Consider the following 15,915-nt stretch of genomic DNA (forward strand, 5'->3'; position numbering starts at 1 on the left):
TAATTTTACAAAAATATTGAGTAAACGTCAACTAAAACTTGACAAAATTAGTCTTGAGTTTTCATCAACAAAGACTAGACGAAAACAAACTAGTTTTGAAATGACTAAAACATGATTAAGACTAATGAGTATTATCGTCCAAAAGACTAAGACAAAAATTAGAAGGGCTGCCAAAAACAACACTTTTACGAAGCTACTTCTAGAACCAATTAATTTCATAAGTAGAGGTGCCGCTGCAATCTTTTTGACCAAACAACCTACGGTCACAGTAATAAACACAAGAAAAACAAACAAAATTCTGCCATGCATGTACAACAATAAGCACTATAGGCTACATGCTCAATGTACTGTAAATGGTGACACACACTACTCAATGAGTTTGACAATTCTTTTGTTCATATATATTGTTATTATTAATTTCATAAGTAGAGGTACCACTTTATAAGGCTTTTTTTCTGCAATATACAACAAAAATTATTTTTTTTAAATTGATGTAATATTCGTATAATGACTTATTGAAATGTTCTGCTTGCTCAGACTGTGTCTCATGATAATAAGAAGGACAGTGTTCCTAGAAGGAGAGCTCCTGGAATTCCCATCAACAAGGACAAAGCCGCGAAAAAGTTTGGTAAGACACGATTTGACTCCCTGAATTATGTTCTTGTGATGAATGTGATTTCGTTTAGCCCCCGTGGCGACGTCTCCTCCGCCCCCTGCTGGCGAAGTGGTGAAGTACTCTTCTCAAACTTCTGAGCTGATTGTGCCCAGTCAAGATATTCAGGGTAAAAAAAAACGTTTTTCATGGAAGAAATATTGGATAGACTTTTATATCATTATTTTAAATAACGTTTAGTAAAACTGTGCACTGAATCCATTTTCTTCTCCAGAAATAATCAGGCGGTACAATTCTCCTCCTCCTCCGATGGAGCCACTGCCCCCTGGAAAAAGGTGAAAATATTCAGTTTTTCCTTTAAATATGCCCATCTTAATGCTCGTGTAGAACAGTAATATAATGTATTGTAAATATAAGAAGGTGTTTGTGGTGTATTTTGCATTTAGGAGACCAGAGGGTAAATTTAAGAAGAAGCAAACACCTCGGGATGAAGCTTTACAGATCCTAAAACCACAAATGGACAACCCCCCTGCTCCACAGGTGCAGTGTGTCAAATTTTGGGGGTGAAATCATTTAGGGCCATACTGTAACCCCTGACTTCAACACTGACTCATTAAAAAACATTAAGTAGCCCTCCAAATGCAAGACCATTACCCACTTTGAAAATTCAGACCCCCAAATACACTTTGTCTTAATTGAATTAAATTTTTTTAAAAAAGGAGTTATTAAAGTAACTTGGTTATCAGTACTCAACAATGCTTAGCTTCATTATACAGTATAATACTGTACTTTTTCTTCATCCCTCTTTTTTTCCTTAAATTTCTTAGATTTGCTTCGATATAAACTACTTAATGATTTTTTTCCCCTTTTCTGGCATTTGTACAAAATAAAGCATTCATTCATTCATGAAGCTACACTCTCAAAGACACTTGATAATTAAAAAAATAATAATAAATACTCAAAGATGCTTCATCATGTCTCAAAAACACAGCCAACAAGACATACTTAGCACTCAAAGACAGTTTCCATCAAAAAGAATTGGATCTCCGTGTTAACTCAGACCTAATTGCTTAATGTCTGTCAAATTTTGGTTCTCAAAGAGGCTTAGTCACCATAGAAAATAAACACTGAATGAGTCACATCATAAATGAAACACAATACATTAAGATCCCTTAAGAGGAAGCAGGCAAAATGCTTAATAACCTAAAAATCAAGCACTCAAATGTAGTTGTTTTAGAAACACTTGATTTCCATAAACGTAACATTCAAAGGCGCTGTCACATGGAAACATGTTAATGTATGTTTAGCCCAAGCGCCCCGTGGTCCCTCCACCATCTATATCTGCCATGATGGAGACCACCTCCCAGCCCAGAAAGAGCACAAAGAGCAAATCTCCTCATCGTCCACTGCCGGTACCACCATCAGGTCTTCAGATCCTCGACCACACTCTACGCTCACTCTTACTTACTTTCGTAAGTAAGAAAATGACTCATTTGAATGTTCAACTAACAGTTTCTCGAGAGCTTCCAGTGGAATCAGAGAGGATCCAGACCAACTTGCACCAGAGCACCAACCAGGAACATTACACCTACACCAACGTACCTTGGAAACTCTTCCTTAGGAAAGAGGTGCATTGATATGAACAATTAATTCTTCATTTTTTTCTGCTTCTGTTTTATTGAGCTGATGATATAATTGTTGTACTAAGTTAATTTTGTCTACACTTGTAGATTAGTTTTTTTTTTCTTTTATCACAGGCAATTGTTTTAGGTTATTTACTTGAAATGTTTCGGCGTGTACTTCCGCCTTCATCAGAGTGTCACTGGTGTTGTGACGCGTTTTTATCGGCTGATGAATGAAGGCGTGATTCACCTGTCAGATTTGACAGGCAAGTCATGCCCTCTGCTGTCCGTTCATTCCTCCAGGATGCCAGTCCAGATAGAAGAAAGCATGAAAGCTCCCTCGTCCCTGTTGATGGTTCTCGGGCCCTGCTTGCAAATCTCAATTGCCTCCCTGATCCAGCGCTGATGTTTGTTTTGTTCGGCTCCCACACAGTGTGAGAAGGAGACCGCAACAAGACAAACAAGAGCAATAAAAGAACAAGCACAACAAGAACACCACAAGTCAGCCATCACTGACCACTGCAAATGGGAAAATCACATCATGGACTGGGCAAAGGACAAAGTCATCCACACCGAAGAAAACAAACATCAGCGCTGGATCAGGGAAGCCATTTAGATCCGCGAGCGGGGCCCGAGGACCATCAACAATGACGAGGGAGCTTTAATGTTCTCTACTACCAGGACCAGCGTCCTGGAGGAGTGAACTGACAGCAGAGGGCGTGACTCTCCTGTCAAACCTGCCGGATAATCACCCCTTCATTCATCAGCTGATAAAGACGCTTCACACCAACACCAATGACACTCTGTTGAAGGTGGAAGCACACGCCGTAACATGTCAGGTAAGTAAAACAACCAAAAACGTTTGTGATAAAAGGAAAATTTAACTGATGATATAATTTCTATAAATATATCATTATGATGTCATATAATGACTTATGATTCTCTATTTTGCAGGTGTTCTATCCCAAAGACAGCTTTAACAATCCACTAGTTTTGGACCTCATTTTTAAACAGGTGATGACAATCAAAACACTCAAAGACACTCCAATTGACTCAAAGACACTTAATTACCTTAATAACGTAACACTAAAACACTCCAAAACACTTTAAAAAAAAATGTAAAACTTAAAGCATTACACTAATTGAGTCAAAAGCATTAAGCATGCAGGCATTACCGTAATTTTCGGACTAAAAGCCACTACTTTTTTCCCTCATTTTGAATCCTGCAGCTTATAGTCCAGTGCGGTTTATTATTTGATTTATTTGGGTTAATAGGTCACACTTTATTTGACAGCGGCGTCATAAGACTGTTATAAGAAAGTCATAATTATGACACGGCACTGTCATGGGTATTAATGAATGCTAATGACAGATACCATTAAGCGCCATCCTGCAAATTTTGTCACTAACTCCATTTATGTCCAGCTCGGATTTTATATATCCATTCAAAAGTGAGATAATTTGACGGATGACACTAAATGACATATCATGTCATAATTATCACGGTCTTATGTCGCCACTGTCAATAAAGTTTTACCAGTTAATATCTTTTGGTGTAAATATCCCATTCAGTGAGGACTGCTGTGGCGTATAGTCCGGTGCGGCTTATCTATGAACAAATGCTGTTTTCGTGTCAAATTTGATGGGTGGTTATGCTTATAGTCAGGTGCACCTTATAGTCTGAAAATTATGGTAATTGCATAGTTGCCACAAAAACTTAACAATCAAATATGCTTAGTCACTTTAAAAACTGATAACTTAAAATGTCCTGTTGTCATATTCTGTTTTCCTTGCGCTTTGGCATAAAACGCAAATCAAATATATTTCTGTGTGTGAGTGGAGCGCGAGCTGCATGTGTTTTGGAACTTTCTAGACCAGTCTTCACAACTATAAGTAAAACAGCGAGGCTGTGTCCCTGCAAACATGACCGTGCATGTAATGTTTCTATGGACGAAATATGTACTTTTACTAGGCTGCAGAAGAGGGAGTTTATGTTTCTGTGCTAAGTAGACTGCTGATCTTGCACAAGAACACACAAGGCCCAGGCTGACAGTTCCACTGCTCAGCTGTCGTGTGAAGGTGACGTCAACATTTTATATTCATATGAACAGCACGCATCGAACCTTCTGGATATTTGTAGAAATCACTTCATTTAACGCAAACATTTTATGATCTTCTAAAATCCTCCCTCTAGTCACGGTGGGGGCATAGATTAAGGGGGTGTCATTGCATATAATTGACTTTCCAATATATGAATTTAAAATTAAGACTTTGCCGGTAAAATGTTGTCTTTAAAAGTTGTAAAGCAATAAAACAAACCACAGAAAATGAGTGAAATGAACAAAAAAAAAAGTTAACTGGAATGGGTCAAAATTATTTTTCAAACAGATCATATGACTAGCGCCTTAGAGACTGTCATTTACTTTGCTTAGCCCAAAAAAAAAAAAAAAAACACCTGAGCACAGAAGAGTCAAAATGGACACATGTAATTTTTTTTCAAACCTAAGCTTTTAAAAGCGACAACAACTACTGAGCGAGAACCAAGGATTGAAGATGAGGACCATGAAACGTCGGAGTGCACCACCAAAGTGGTGAGCGGAGTTTCAGTTTACTCCACTATAGACGTTTACCCTAAGAAATGATGGGAAACAAACAAAAAAAAAAGCACTCATTTTCAACGTATTATTATCAATGTTCCTGGCTGTAATATTCAGCCAAAATGGATTTGGCGTCTACTTCTCCACTAGGTAAGAGATAAAAACGCGTACGCTCACACATGCATGCACACACACTCAGCTGGGATGCCCGTATGTACGAGCATGGGCTAAGCTACAAGCCAAGCATATATCTTGTTTATTTTATTGCTGACACTGCGTTTCGCCGTCATTAACATTTTTGCCCCCCCCCGCACCAAAGTCAAACTCCGCCTATGAGTGGGGGTGGTATGATTTGGGGTCACACACATAGACGCAAGTAACTGGTGGGGAAAGCGATCTCCAAGTGCCCATTTCACTGCACGGATCTCCTTCACCAAAATCATGTGATCTGCCCGTTTGATCTGATGTACATCAATACTAGCTCGAGTAAACTTTACAATCAACAAACCGGTATATCATTCCGTCAGGTTAAGGATGAGCTGCACAATAAATTCACTACTGTTAAAGGATTGAAAAAAATTCTGCTGATGGGTTCGCAAGGATTTGGCAGCATCCAACTCCATATCAATATCCAGTGCATCCAGCTCTCTACTTAAAAATTTAATTCGTTCCAGAACCTGGTTTATAACTCGAAAACAGTCATATCAAATGGCGGTCGGAGGACGACTGTCAAGATCGTAGACATATTCTGACTGTATTGTCGAGCCAGTTCACTGACGGGCACATCACGCTCATAATTTTCTATCATTTCCATCTTAATTTCAATGTTAAGCCTTTTCTTTTTTTCATCACCTGCACCAACCATCTTGGGACCCATGTTGATTTCTTTCACAAGAAAATCCGCCATGCCTACATCTTGCGCGAAAACAATTAAATTGCGAAGCTGTTGTAAATCGTCATATGTCGAGACAAATGAGGAGTCAAACTGTACGTCGGATGTTGAAAGGATCGTATGACGAGGTGTTCGTATGTCAAGGTACCACTGTACTGGCTGTTCATGAAATTAATAAAAACTGGTCTAAAACTCTGGTCTAGGTTTAGATGATTAATGAAAATAGGACCCATAAACTAAAGATGCTTATGAGACAGATGGCAGATGGTTAGTGCACTCGACTCTCGACCGGCGACATGGTTCACAGCCTGAGTAGGGTTAGGGTTAGCATGCAAGTAAGCATGCAGGATGTGCCACCACAGTTAGACACAGTCACCTGAAGGGCCAAAACTCTAAGACACTGAAATAGGCTTAGTTGCCTTGGACACTCAATACTCAACTGCATTAAGTAGCCTCAAAAATTCAACACTCATAAACTGTAGTTTTCATGAGAAACACACTGAACACTCTTCTCTTTCAAAAAAAATTTTTTTTCAATTTTTTCATGTACAGTCCCTGACAAAAGTCTTGTCGCTTATCCATTTTGTAGAAACAGTTGCTTATTATAACCTGACTTTTAATTATTCAATTGGTTTCAGAAATGGCTCATATGAAAGCTAAGACCCTCCCAAATGATCTTGAATGTACAAAAATATATTTGTTTCACTGAAAAAAGATTTATCATTTATTGAGGACATAAAGATCAAATTTTGGCAAGACAAAAGTCACCTACCGAAAGTAGTGTGAAAATTGAACAAAAATGTACTTCAAATACAAAAATATGTTACATAACATAAGCGAATGAAGTAATGGTCCTGTGAGATCCAAATTTAATATTTTGTATGACTTCCATTGGCTTCGGCAAGGATTCATACAATTTATTTATTAAGTCATCAGGAACATCAAAGAAAGCAGTCTTGCATGCCTCCCAGAGTTCATCAACATTCTTGGGTTTCGTCTTCCATGCTCATGCTCAACGATGTTCATGTCTAATGACTGGGCTGGCCAGTCCTGGAGGATCTTCATCTTATTTGCCTTGAGGAACTTTGAGGTAGAGATTGAAGTATGCGATGGAGCATCATCCTGCTGCGGAATTTGTCCCTTTTTATGGTTAGGAATGTAAGAGGCAGCTAAGATTTGTTGATATTTCAAACCATTTATCTCTCAGGGTGCAAACAATTAAAAAAAACGTGTGCATTTGCCAAGGCCCACAGCCTGTCAAAAGGATGGACGCTGGAAAAGGGGCAAAAGGTAGATTTTTCAGATAAATCTTCCATTGAATTACACCACAGTCGCCGCAAATATTGCAGGAGACCAACTGGAGCCCCCATGGATCCGGGATTCACTCAGAAAACAGTAAAGTTTGGTGGTGGCAAAATCATGGTCTGGGGTTACATCCAGTATAGGGTGTGCAAGAGATTGCAGGGTGGAAGGCCACATACAGTGCCTTGCAAAAGTATTCGGCCCCCTTGAACCTTGCAACCTTTCGCCACATTTCAGGCTTCAAACATAAAGATATAAAATTTTAATTTTTTGTCAAGAATCAACAACAAGTGGGACACAATCGTGAAGTGGAACAAAATGTATTGGATAATTTAAACTTTTTTAACAAATAAAAAACTGAAAAGTGGGGCGTGCAATATTATTCGGCCCCCTTGCGTTAATACTTTGTAGCGCCACCTTTTGCTCCAATTACAGCTGCAAGTCGCTTGGGGTATGTTTCTATCAGTTTTGCACATCGAGAGACTGACATTCTTGCCCATTCTTCCTTGCAAAACAGCTCGAGCTCAGTGAGGTTGGATGGAGAGTGTTTGTGAACAGCAGTCTTCAGCTCTTTGCACAGATTCTCGATTGGATTCAGGTCTAGACTTTGACTTGGCCATTCTAACACCTGGATACGTTTATTTTTGAACCATTCCATTGTAGATTTGGCTTTATGTTTTGGATCATTGCCCTGTTGGAAGATAAATCTCCGTCCCAGTCTCAGGTCTTGTGTAGATACCAACAGGTTTTCTTCCAGAATGTTCCTGTATTTGGCTGCATCCATCTTCCCGTCAATTTTAACCATCTTCCCTGTCCCTGCTGAAGAAAAGCAGGCCCAAACCATGATGCTGCCACCACCATGTTTGACAGTGGGGATGGTGTGTTCAGGGTGATGAGCTGTGTTGCTTTTACGCCAAACATATTGTTTTGCATTGTGGCCAAAAAGTTCAATTTTGGTTTCATCTAACCAGAGCACCACGGAGACTTGATTACACACCGGTGGATTCTATTTATCATCATCGGTCATTTAGGACAACATTGGATCATTCAGAGATCCTCACTGAACTTCTGGAGTGAGTTTGCTGCACTGAAAGTAAAGGGGCCGAATAATATTGCACACCCCACTTTTCAGTTTTTTATTTGTTAAAAAAGTTTAAATTATCCAATAAATGTTGTTCCACTTCACGATTGTGTCCCACTTGTTGTTGATTCTTGACAAAAAAATTAAATTTCATATCTTTATGTTTGAAGCCTGAAATGTGGCGAAAGGTTGCAAGATTCAAGGGGGCCGAATACTTTTGCAAGGCACTGTAAATAGTCTGAAATATCAACAAATCTTAGCTGCCTCTTACATTCCTAACCATAAAAAGGGACAAATTCGGCAGCAGGATGATGCTCCATCGCATACTTCAATCTCTACCTCAAAGTTCCTCAAGGCAAAGAAGATGAAGATCCTCCAGGACTGGCCAGCCCAGTCACCAGACATGAACATCATTGAGCATGAGCATGGAAGACGAAACCCAAGAATGTTGATGAACTCTGGGAGGCATGCAAGACTGCTTTCTTTGATGTTCCTGATGACTTCATCAATAAAATGTATGAATACTTGCCGAAGCCCATGGAAGTCATACAAAATATTAAATTTGGATCTCACAGCTCCACTACTTAATTCGCTTATGTTATGTAACATATTTTTGTATTTGAAGTACATTTTTTGTTCAATTTTCACACTACTTTCTGTAGGCGACAAAACTTTTGTCCTGCCAAAATTGGACCTTTATGTCTTCATTAAATTATAAATATTTTTTCTGTGAAACAAATACACTCACCGGCCACTTTATTAGGTACACCTGTCCAACTGCTTGTTAACACTTACTTTCTAATCAGCCAATCACATGGCGGCAACATTTAGGCATGTAGACATGGTTTAAGAAAATATCCTGCAGTTCAAACCGAGCATCAGTATGGGGAAGAAAGGTGATTTGAGTGACTTTAAATGTGGCATGGTTGTTGGTGCCAGAAGGGCTAGTCTGAGTATTTCAGAAACTGCTGATCTACTGGGATTTTCACGCACAACCATCTTTAGGGTTTACAGAGAATGGTCCGAAAAAGAAAAAATATCCAGTGAGCGGCAGTTCTGTGGGCGGAAATGCCTTGTTGATGCCAGAGGTCAGAGGAGAATGGCCAGACTGGTTCGAGCTGATAGAAAGGCAACAGTGACTCAAATAACCACCCGTTGTCGGAAGAGCATCTCTGAACGCACAGTACGTCGAACTTTGAAGCAGATGGGCTACAGCAGCAGAAGACCATGCAGGGTGCCACTCCTTTCAGCTAAGAACAGGAAACTGAGGTTACAATTTGCACAAGCTCATCGAAATTGGACAATAGAAGATTGGAAAAACGTTGCCTGGTCTGATGAGTCTCGATTTCTGCTGCGACATTCGGATGGTAGGGTCAGAATTTGGCGTCAACAACATGAAAGCATGGATCCATCCTGCCTTGTATAAACGGTTCAGGCTGGTGGTGGTGGGGGTGGGGGTGTAATGGTGTAGGGAATATTTTCTTGGCACTCTTTGGGCCCCTTGGTACCAATTGAGCATCGTTGGAACGCCACAGCCTACCTGAGTATTGTTGTTGACCATGTCCAACCCTTTATGACCACAATGTACCCAACTTCTTATGGCTACTTTCAGCAGGATAATGCACCATGTCATAAAGCTGGAATCATCTCAGACTGGTTTCTTAAACATGACAATGAGTTCACTGTACTCAAATGGCCTCCAAAGTCATCAGATCTCAATCCAATAGAGCATCTTTGGGATGTGGTGGAATGGGAGATACGCATCATGGATGTGCAGCCGACAAATCTGCACCAACGTTGTGATGTCATCATGTCAATATGGACCAAACTCTCTGAGGAATGCTCCCAGCACCTTGTTGAATCTATGCCACGAAGAATTGAGGCAGTTCTGAAGGCAAAAGGGGGTCCAACCCGTTACTAGCATGGTGTACCTAAAAAGTGGCCGGTGAGTGTATATTTTTGTACATTCAACATAATTTGGGAGGGTTTTAGCTTTCATATGAGCCATTTCTTAAACTAATTGAATAATTAAAAGTCAGGTTATTAGCAGTTGTTTCTACCAAATGGATAGGCGACAAGACTTTTATCAGGGACTGTATCTAGACAAACAGAAATTTACAAACAAAATAATAACACAAGACAAACCCACCCGACCCACAACCCCAAATGTCCTGAATAACTATAGTATTTAGGCAAACAAATACATATCAATGATGAGTATTAGCAGTGCGTCACACAAAATAAAAGCTGTCGTATTTATGTCCATATCTGTATATACCTTCATCTTTAGAGAGAGGGGAAAAAAAGAAGAAAAAAGAGGGGGGAATGGTTATATTTATACATACGTCTCAAGGGTTCTCTCTGACACACTGAAAACTCTTGAAGTCAGTCAAAGATGCTACATCTACTTGAAAATCCAACAATCAAAGACACTTAATTGGCACTCAAAGACTCAGGTACACGCTCAGTCATACTTAAAACATCAATTCTTATGTGATCTCACTCCACTCCCAACTCTCATTCAGTTTCCCCCTCATTCATTCAAAGAAAAGTAGACGGAAAATAAGCAAAACACCTGTGCATATTTCATCCAGTGATTCAGTTGAACCAAACGTGACATCTCAGTAAGTATACTCTTGATTTTCCACTAAGCTCATCAAACGATCTCTAAATACTGTTTTATGCACTCCTTGACTCTCCTTTTTCTCTCAGCTTGTCGTCACTGCTTTATCGGTGAAGACGCGGCAGATGAAAGGCAGCATGCTTAATTTGTGCTCTCCTCCGCAGATCGTCAACGACACCCTGTCAGAGGCGTGCGTCCGCATTCGCCGGGATGAAAGGCAGCGGATGAAAGCTCTCTTTGGTAGTCCCTCTCTTCTTCCCACGCGGATTTTATACACACTTACTAAAATGACACACTCCTGACACTTGTGCGTGTTTGTGCGCACACATGTGTGCGTGTGTGACTCACAGATAAACACGGGGTACAACAGAACACTGATCCGGTGGAGGAACATGTGAAGAAAGCCATCGTCACAGCCGCTAGGGACACCTGGGAAATCTACTTTTCCCGACTCTTCCCGGCATCGGTAAAGTGCCGCAAAGGAGGGGGGAAAATTGGAATTGAAAAAAATAATTGACCTGCCTGATATGATGTAATTTGAATGCCACTGGGATTCTTGCTCGAGAACAAGTTTGCTTATGAGTCATAGCTGGTCGAGCATTTATGTAGATGTTCGAATATACAAACAGTTTCTCGAATGTGCCAGCCAGATATCTTTTAAAATCACTCAAACTCATTACGAAACAGTTTTAGGCTTGGTTAAAACTCATGCGCTGAATAAAGTTTGATGTTGAATGAATTCCACCAATAAGGAATTGCACTACATTAATATAGGACAGAGCCATGAAAAATTATTTGTTCAAATTTTAAAATTATTGTTTTTGGGGGGAGAGGGTAAGGTTCCTTAATGTAAATATCAGACTAATATAGCACAAGTAGACATGAAATGCCTCTTTTAAACTGTTTTTTGTTTAATTGGGAGAAAAATACAATTCCATGCAATTGGCGCTAAATCTAGTAACTGGTTGGGTCACTTCAGCAGGAGTTCTGAATTCAAGTGTTTTCTATAACTGGCAATGAGAGTTTCACATCTCGTGGAGATATTTTGGCCCACTCTAAATTGCAGATTTGGTTTTATTGAGCAAGACTGGTGGGTTTGTGAGCATGAACTGCCTTTTAGGGCCATGCATTTGTATTTCAATCTCATTCTGTCCCCCACACACCCATTTACTGTGTGTATATATGTGCGCGCAGGGTAGCGTTGGAACAGGTGTGCAAGTGCTGTCAGTATCACAAGGCAGCATCAAGCTGTTGAAGACAGTGAAAAGCAGCGCCGACGCTCCAGACTACTTCAGGGTCCTGAGAGCATACACGTATGACACCAAAATATGATGCATCTTTTAAAACCAAAAAAACAACAAAGTTTTCTTCCGAAAATTCAGTCATCAGCTACTTAGTAACAGTTTCCATAATGGTTAATTTCCTTCTGACATGGAAATTGGTTATCCCAACGTTTAACTAAGAACAAGCCATTTAAATTGGCCAGAGATCAACTCTCTTTAGGTTCCATATTCATCACTTAGTAGCAGGTGAATGAATTGTGAAAGCACACTATTGTTCAGTTTTTGATGCCCATTTTGTTTTATCCCAAAAACAATCGAATACACTGCTCATCAAAAATGACTTCCAGATGGCTTTGAGGCAATTCTGGTCCACCATCCGGCGTCTCAGGAGAGGAAAGCAGTGCAACACACGGGACGTCGTAAGACGGTGGGGAGAATACTTCGAAGACCTCCTCAATTCCACCGACACGCCTTCCCTTGAGGAAGCAGAGTCTGGGGACTCCGAGGTGGGCTCTCCTATCTCTGGGGTCGAAGTCAGTGAGGGGTTTGGAAAGCTCCTCGGTGGCAAGGCCCCAGTGGTGGATGAGAGCCGCCCGGAGTTCCTAAAAGCTGTTGATGTTGTGGTGCTGTTGTGGCTGACACGCCTCTACAACATCGTGTGGACATTGGGGACACCGCCTCTGGATTGGCAGACCGGGGTGGTGGTCCCCCTTTTTAAGAAGGGGGACCGGAGGGTGTCTTCCAATTATAGCGGGATCACACACTTCGGCCTCCCCGGTGAAGTCTATTCAGGGGTGCTGAAAAGGAGGGTCTGTCAGGAAGTCTGATCTCGGATTCAGGAGGAGCAGTGTGATTTTCATCCCGACCGTGGAAAAGTGGACCAGCTCTACACCCATGGCAGGGTCCTTGAGGGTGCATGGGAGTTCGCCCAACCAGTCTACAGGTGTTTTTTGGATTTGGAGAAGGTGTTCGACCGTGTGCCTCAGGGAGTCCTGTGGGGGTTGCTCCGGGAGTACGGGGTACCGAGCCCCTTGGTAAGGGCTGCTTGGTCCCTGTACGACTGGTGTCAAAGTTTGATCCGCATTGAGGCAGTAAGTTGAATTCATTCTCAGTGAGGGTTGGACTCAGCCAAGGCTCCCCTTTGTTACGGATTATGTTCATAATTTTTATGGACAGAATTTCTAGGCGCAGCCGAAGTGTTGAGGGGGACCGGTTTGGTTGCCTCAGCACCACATCGCTGCTTTTTGCAGATGATGTGGTGCTGCTGGCCTCATCAAGCCGTGACCTCAAACTCTCAATGGAGCGGTTCGCAGCCGAGTGTGAAGCGGTCGGGAGGAAGATCAGCACCTCAAAATCCAAAACCATGGTCCTCAGTCGGAAAGGGGTGGCGTGCCCTCTCCGGGTCAGGGATGAGATCCTGCCCCAAGAGGAGGATTTCAAGTGTCCTGGGGTCATGTTCATGAGTGAGGGTATGAGGAAGCGGAATATCGACAGGCGGCTCGGTACAGCATCTGCAGTACTGCGGACTCTGCACCGTTCCGTAGTGGTGAAGAAGGAGCTGAGCCAAAAGGCGAAGCTCTCGATTTACCAGGCGATCTACGTTCCTACACTCACCTATGATCACAAGCTGTGGGTCGTGACCGAAAGAACAAGATCCTGGATACTAGCGGCCGAAATGAGTTTCCTCCGTAGGGTGTCCATGCTCTCCCTTAGAGATAGGGTGAGAAGCCTGGTCATCTGGGAGGGATCAAGCCGCTACTCGTCCACATTGAGAGGAGACAGTTGAGGTGGCTCAGGCATCTGGTTCGGATCCCTCTTGGACGCCTCCCTGGAGAGGTGTTTCGGTCATGTTCCACTGGCGGGAGGCCCCGGGGATGACCCTGGGGAGACTTTGTCTCTTGGCTGGCCTGGAAATGCCTTGGGATCCCGCCGGAGGACCTGGTTGAAGTGGCTGGAGAGAGGAAAGTCTGGGCCTCCTGGTTAAACTTGCTCCCTCCACGACCCGACCCTGGAACTAGTGGTAGTTGGTGGATGGACGGACGGACGGACGGGCGGACGCTGCTCCTTATGTTGATCAAGGCTGGTCGATGTGGTATATTGACAGGCAAATCATCCGTACTGTACATGTAGGGTTGACTGAGGTTGGAAGATGCGTGATATTCCTCATTGATAGACTCCTTCTGACATCGTTATTACTCACCCAAGTGTAACACTGCCTCAGTTACGCAGACATCCTGTTTGTGACCATCCCGTCGGACAACATGTTGGAGTTCAACCTCAGCAATGAGAAGTTGATCTTATTCTCAGCCAAGGCGCCGCAGGTAAAGCACCTGGTGGACACCTTCATTGGCGAGATCAAGAAGGATTCCGAATATGTGATCGCTGAGCGCAACTTTGTGGCAGATCAGCGTACCATGCTCAACTTTCACAAGGGTGATATCATCAGGCTGCAGGTGCTGGACAGTTTGGAAAAAGGTGACTGAAAAAGAGCATCCTTATGTGTACATGTGTCAGTCTGTGTGCCTCATGAATGTATATATGTGCGTATGCATTTGTGTTACAGGTTATAGTTATGGATGTGTGGTGAAAAAGAAGGTGGTCTACTTGGAGGAGCTCAAGAAAGACACGCAGGACTTTGGTGAGTGGTGATGATGCCCCAAAACTTCTCAAATTACTCTGCTTTTGCTCTCACTGATTTCCCATTCATTTCCATCCGTGACAGGTTGGAAGTTTGGGGCAGTGTTTGGTCGCCCTGGCGCTTTCCCGTCAGAGTGCGTCCACCCGGTTGCTCCTCCTGACTTCCTGTCCCTGCCGTTGGACCGCAAGGCAGAGCCCAGAGGTGGAGCAGGACAGTTTGCAGTGTCTTCAGCGGTGGCTGTTGCCGTGGCATCAACCATGGCCGCGCATGAGATAGACCAGACCATTGAGGTATGTACACTCCCAAATGAATGCCGCCTCGGGCACTTAATGGTACATCAACTAGTAATGTATTTTACATATAACTGACCATTGTAAAAAATATTTTTGTAATAGAATTTGATAACTTGGTTATACTGTACTACGAAAGAATAATTTTCTAAAGTGGGGTCATGGATGGATAGATGTCAATGCTGTTTATGCAAACACAGCTACATTTCAGCATCTGCAAGTGATACATATATTCAATATTACCCATTATTGTTTCGATAGTTATTAGCAGAATAAAAATGTCATCTACAAACCCCAATTCCAAAGAATTTAGGACCTTATGGCAATCATGAATAACAACAAAATACAATGATAAAACTAATGAGTGTTCTTGTTTTTTTTTAATTCTCTCATTTTTAACGTGAGGCCTGCAACATGTACCCCAAAATCTGGGACTCTTTCCCGTCAACAAAAAAGTGGGAAAGTTGAGTGCTATGGGGTGATGTTCACCACTTTGTGAACAAATGTAAAAAAGAAAAAAAAGTACAACGGTTTAATTCGCTTCTAACAGTCGAAGTGGGATTTCATCATCTCTGGGCCATAGTATCATCAAAAGATTAAAAGAATTCCAGCTTAATCTTCTTCTTCTTCTCCTTTCAGCTTTTCCCTTCAGGGGTTGCCACAGCGAACCAGTTCGCTCCATCTAACCCTGTCCTCTGCTCTCACGCTAACTACCTTCATATCCTCTTTAACTAAATCCATAAACCACCTCTTTGGTCATCCTCTAGACCTCTTGCCTGACATATGTAAATCCAGCATGCTTTTGGGCCAGTATACTCACTATCTCTCCTCTGGACATGCCCAAACCATCTCAGTCTGACAATATTCCAAAAATAAAGAGTAAACATTTGCATTCATTAAATTAAATATTAAACCTTATGTTGTGTTTGATGCTTCTCTGTTGCCCGAATACATTATGTAATATATAAATTTGC

The 15,915-nt window shown here is 41.9% G+C and overlaps 1 protein-coding gene across 1 annotated transcript in view; it reads left to right on the forward strand.

Moving 5' to 3' along the window:
- Nucleotides 1-15,915, forward strand: part of myo15ab (myosin XVAb) — an 83,248-nt gene that overhangs the window by 55,317 nt on the left and 12,016 nt on the right. The window contains exons 43-55 of the mRNA XM_057844729.1: nt 538-628; nt 687-782; nt 888-948; nt 1,060-1,153; nt 1,921-2,038; nt 2,126-2,241; nt 3,190-3,249; nt 10,895-10,970; nt 11,081-11,196; nt 11,925-12,043; nt 14,235-14,488; nt 14,577-14,651; nt 14,736-14,941. Coding sequence (XP_057700712.1) covers nt 538-628; nt 687-782; nt 888-948; nt 1,060-1,153; nt 1,921-2,038; nt 2,126-2,241; nt 3,190-3,249; nt 10,895-10,970; nt 11,081-11,196; nt 11,925-12,043; nt 14,235-14,488; nt 14,577-14,651; nt 14,736-14,941 — 1,482 coding nt within the window. The remainder of the gene's footprint in view (nt 1-537; nt 629-686; nt 783-887; nt 949-1,059; nt 1,154-1,920; nt 2,039-2,125; nt 2,242-3,189; nt 3,250-10,894; nt 10,971-11,080; nt 11,197-11,924; nt 12,044-14,234; nt 14,489-14,576; nt 14,652-14,735; nt 14,942-15,915) is intronic.

Source organism: Corythoichthys intestinalis, chromosome 8 (genome assembly GCF_030265065.1).
Source record: "Corythoichthys intestinalis isolate RoL2023-P3 chromosome 8, ASM3026506v1, whole genome shotgun sequence".
Classification (NCBI taxonomy): Eukaryota; Metazoa; Chordata; class Actinopteri; order Syngnathiformes; family Syngnathidae; genus Corythoichthys; species Corythoichthys intestinalis.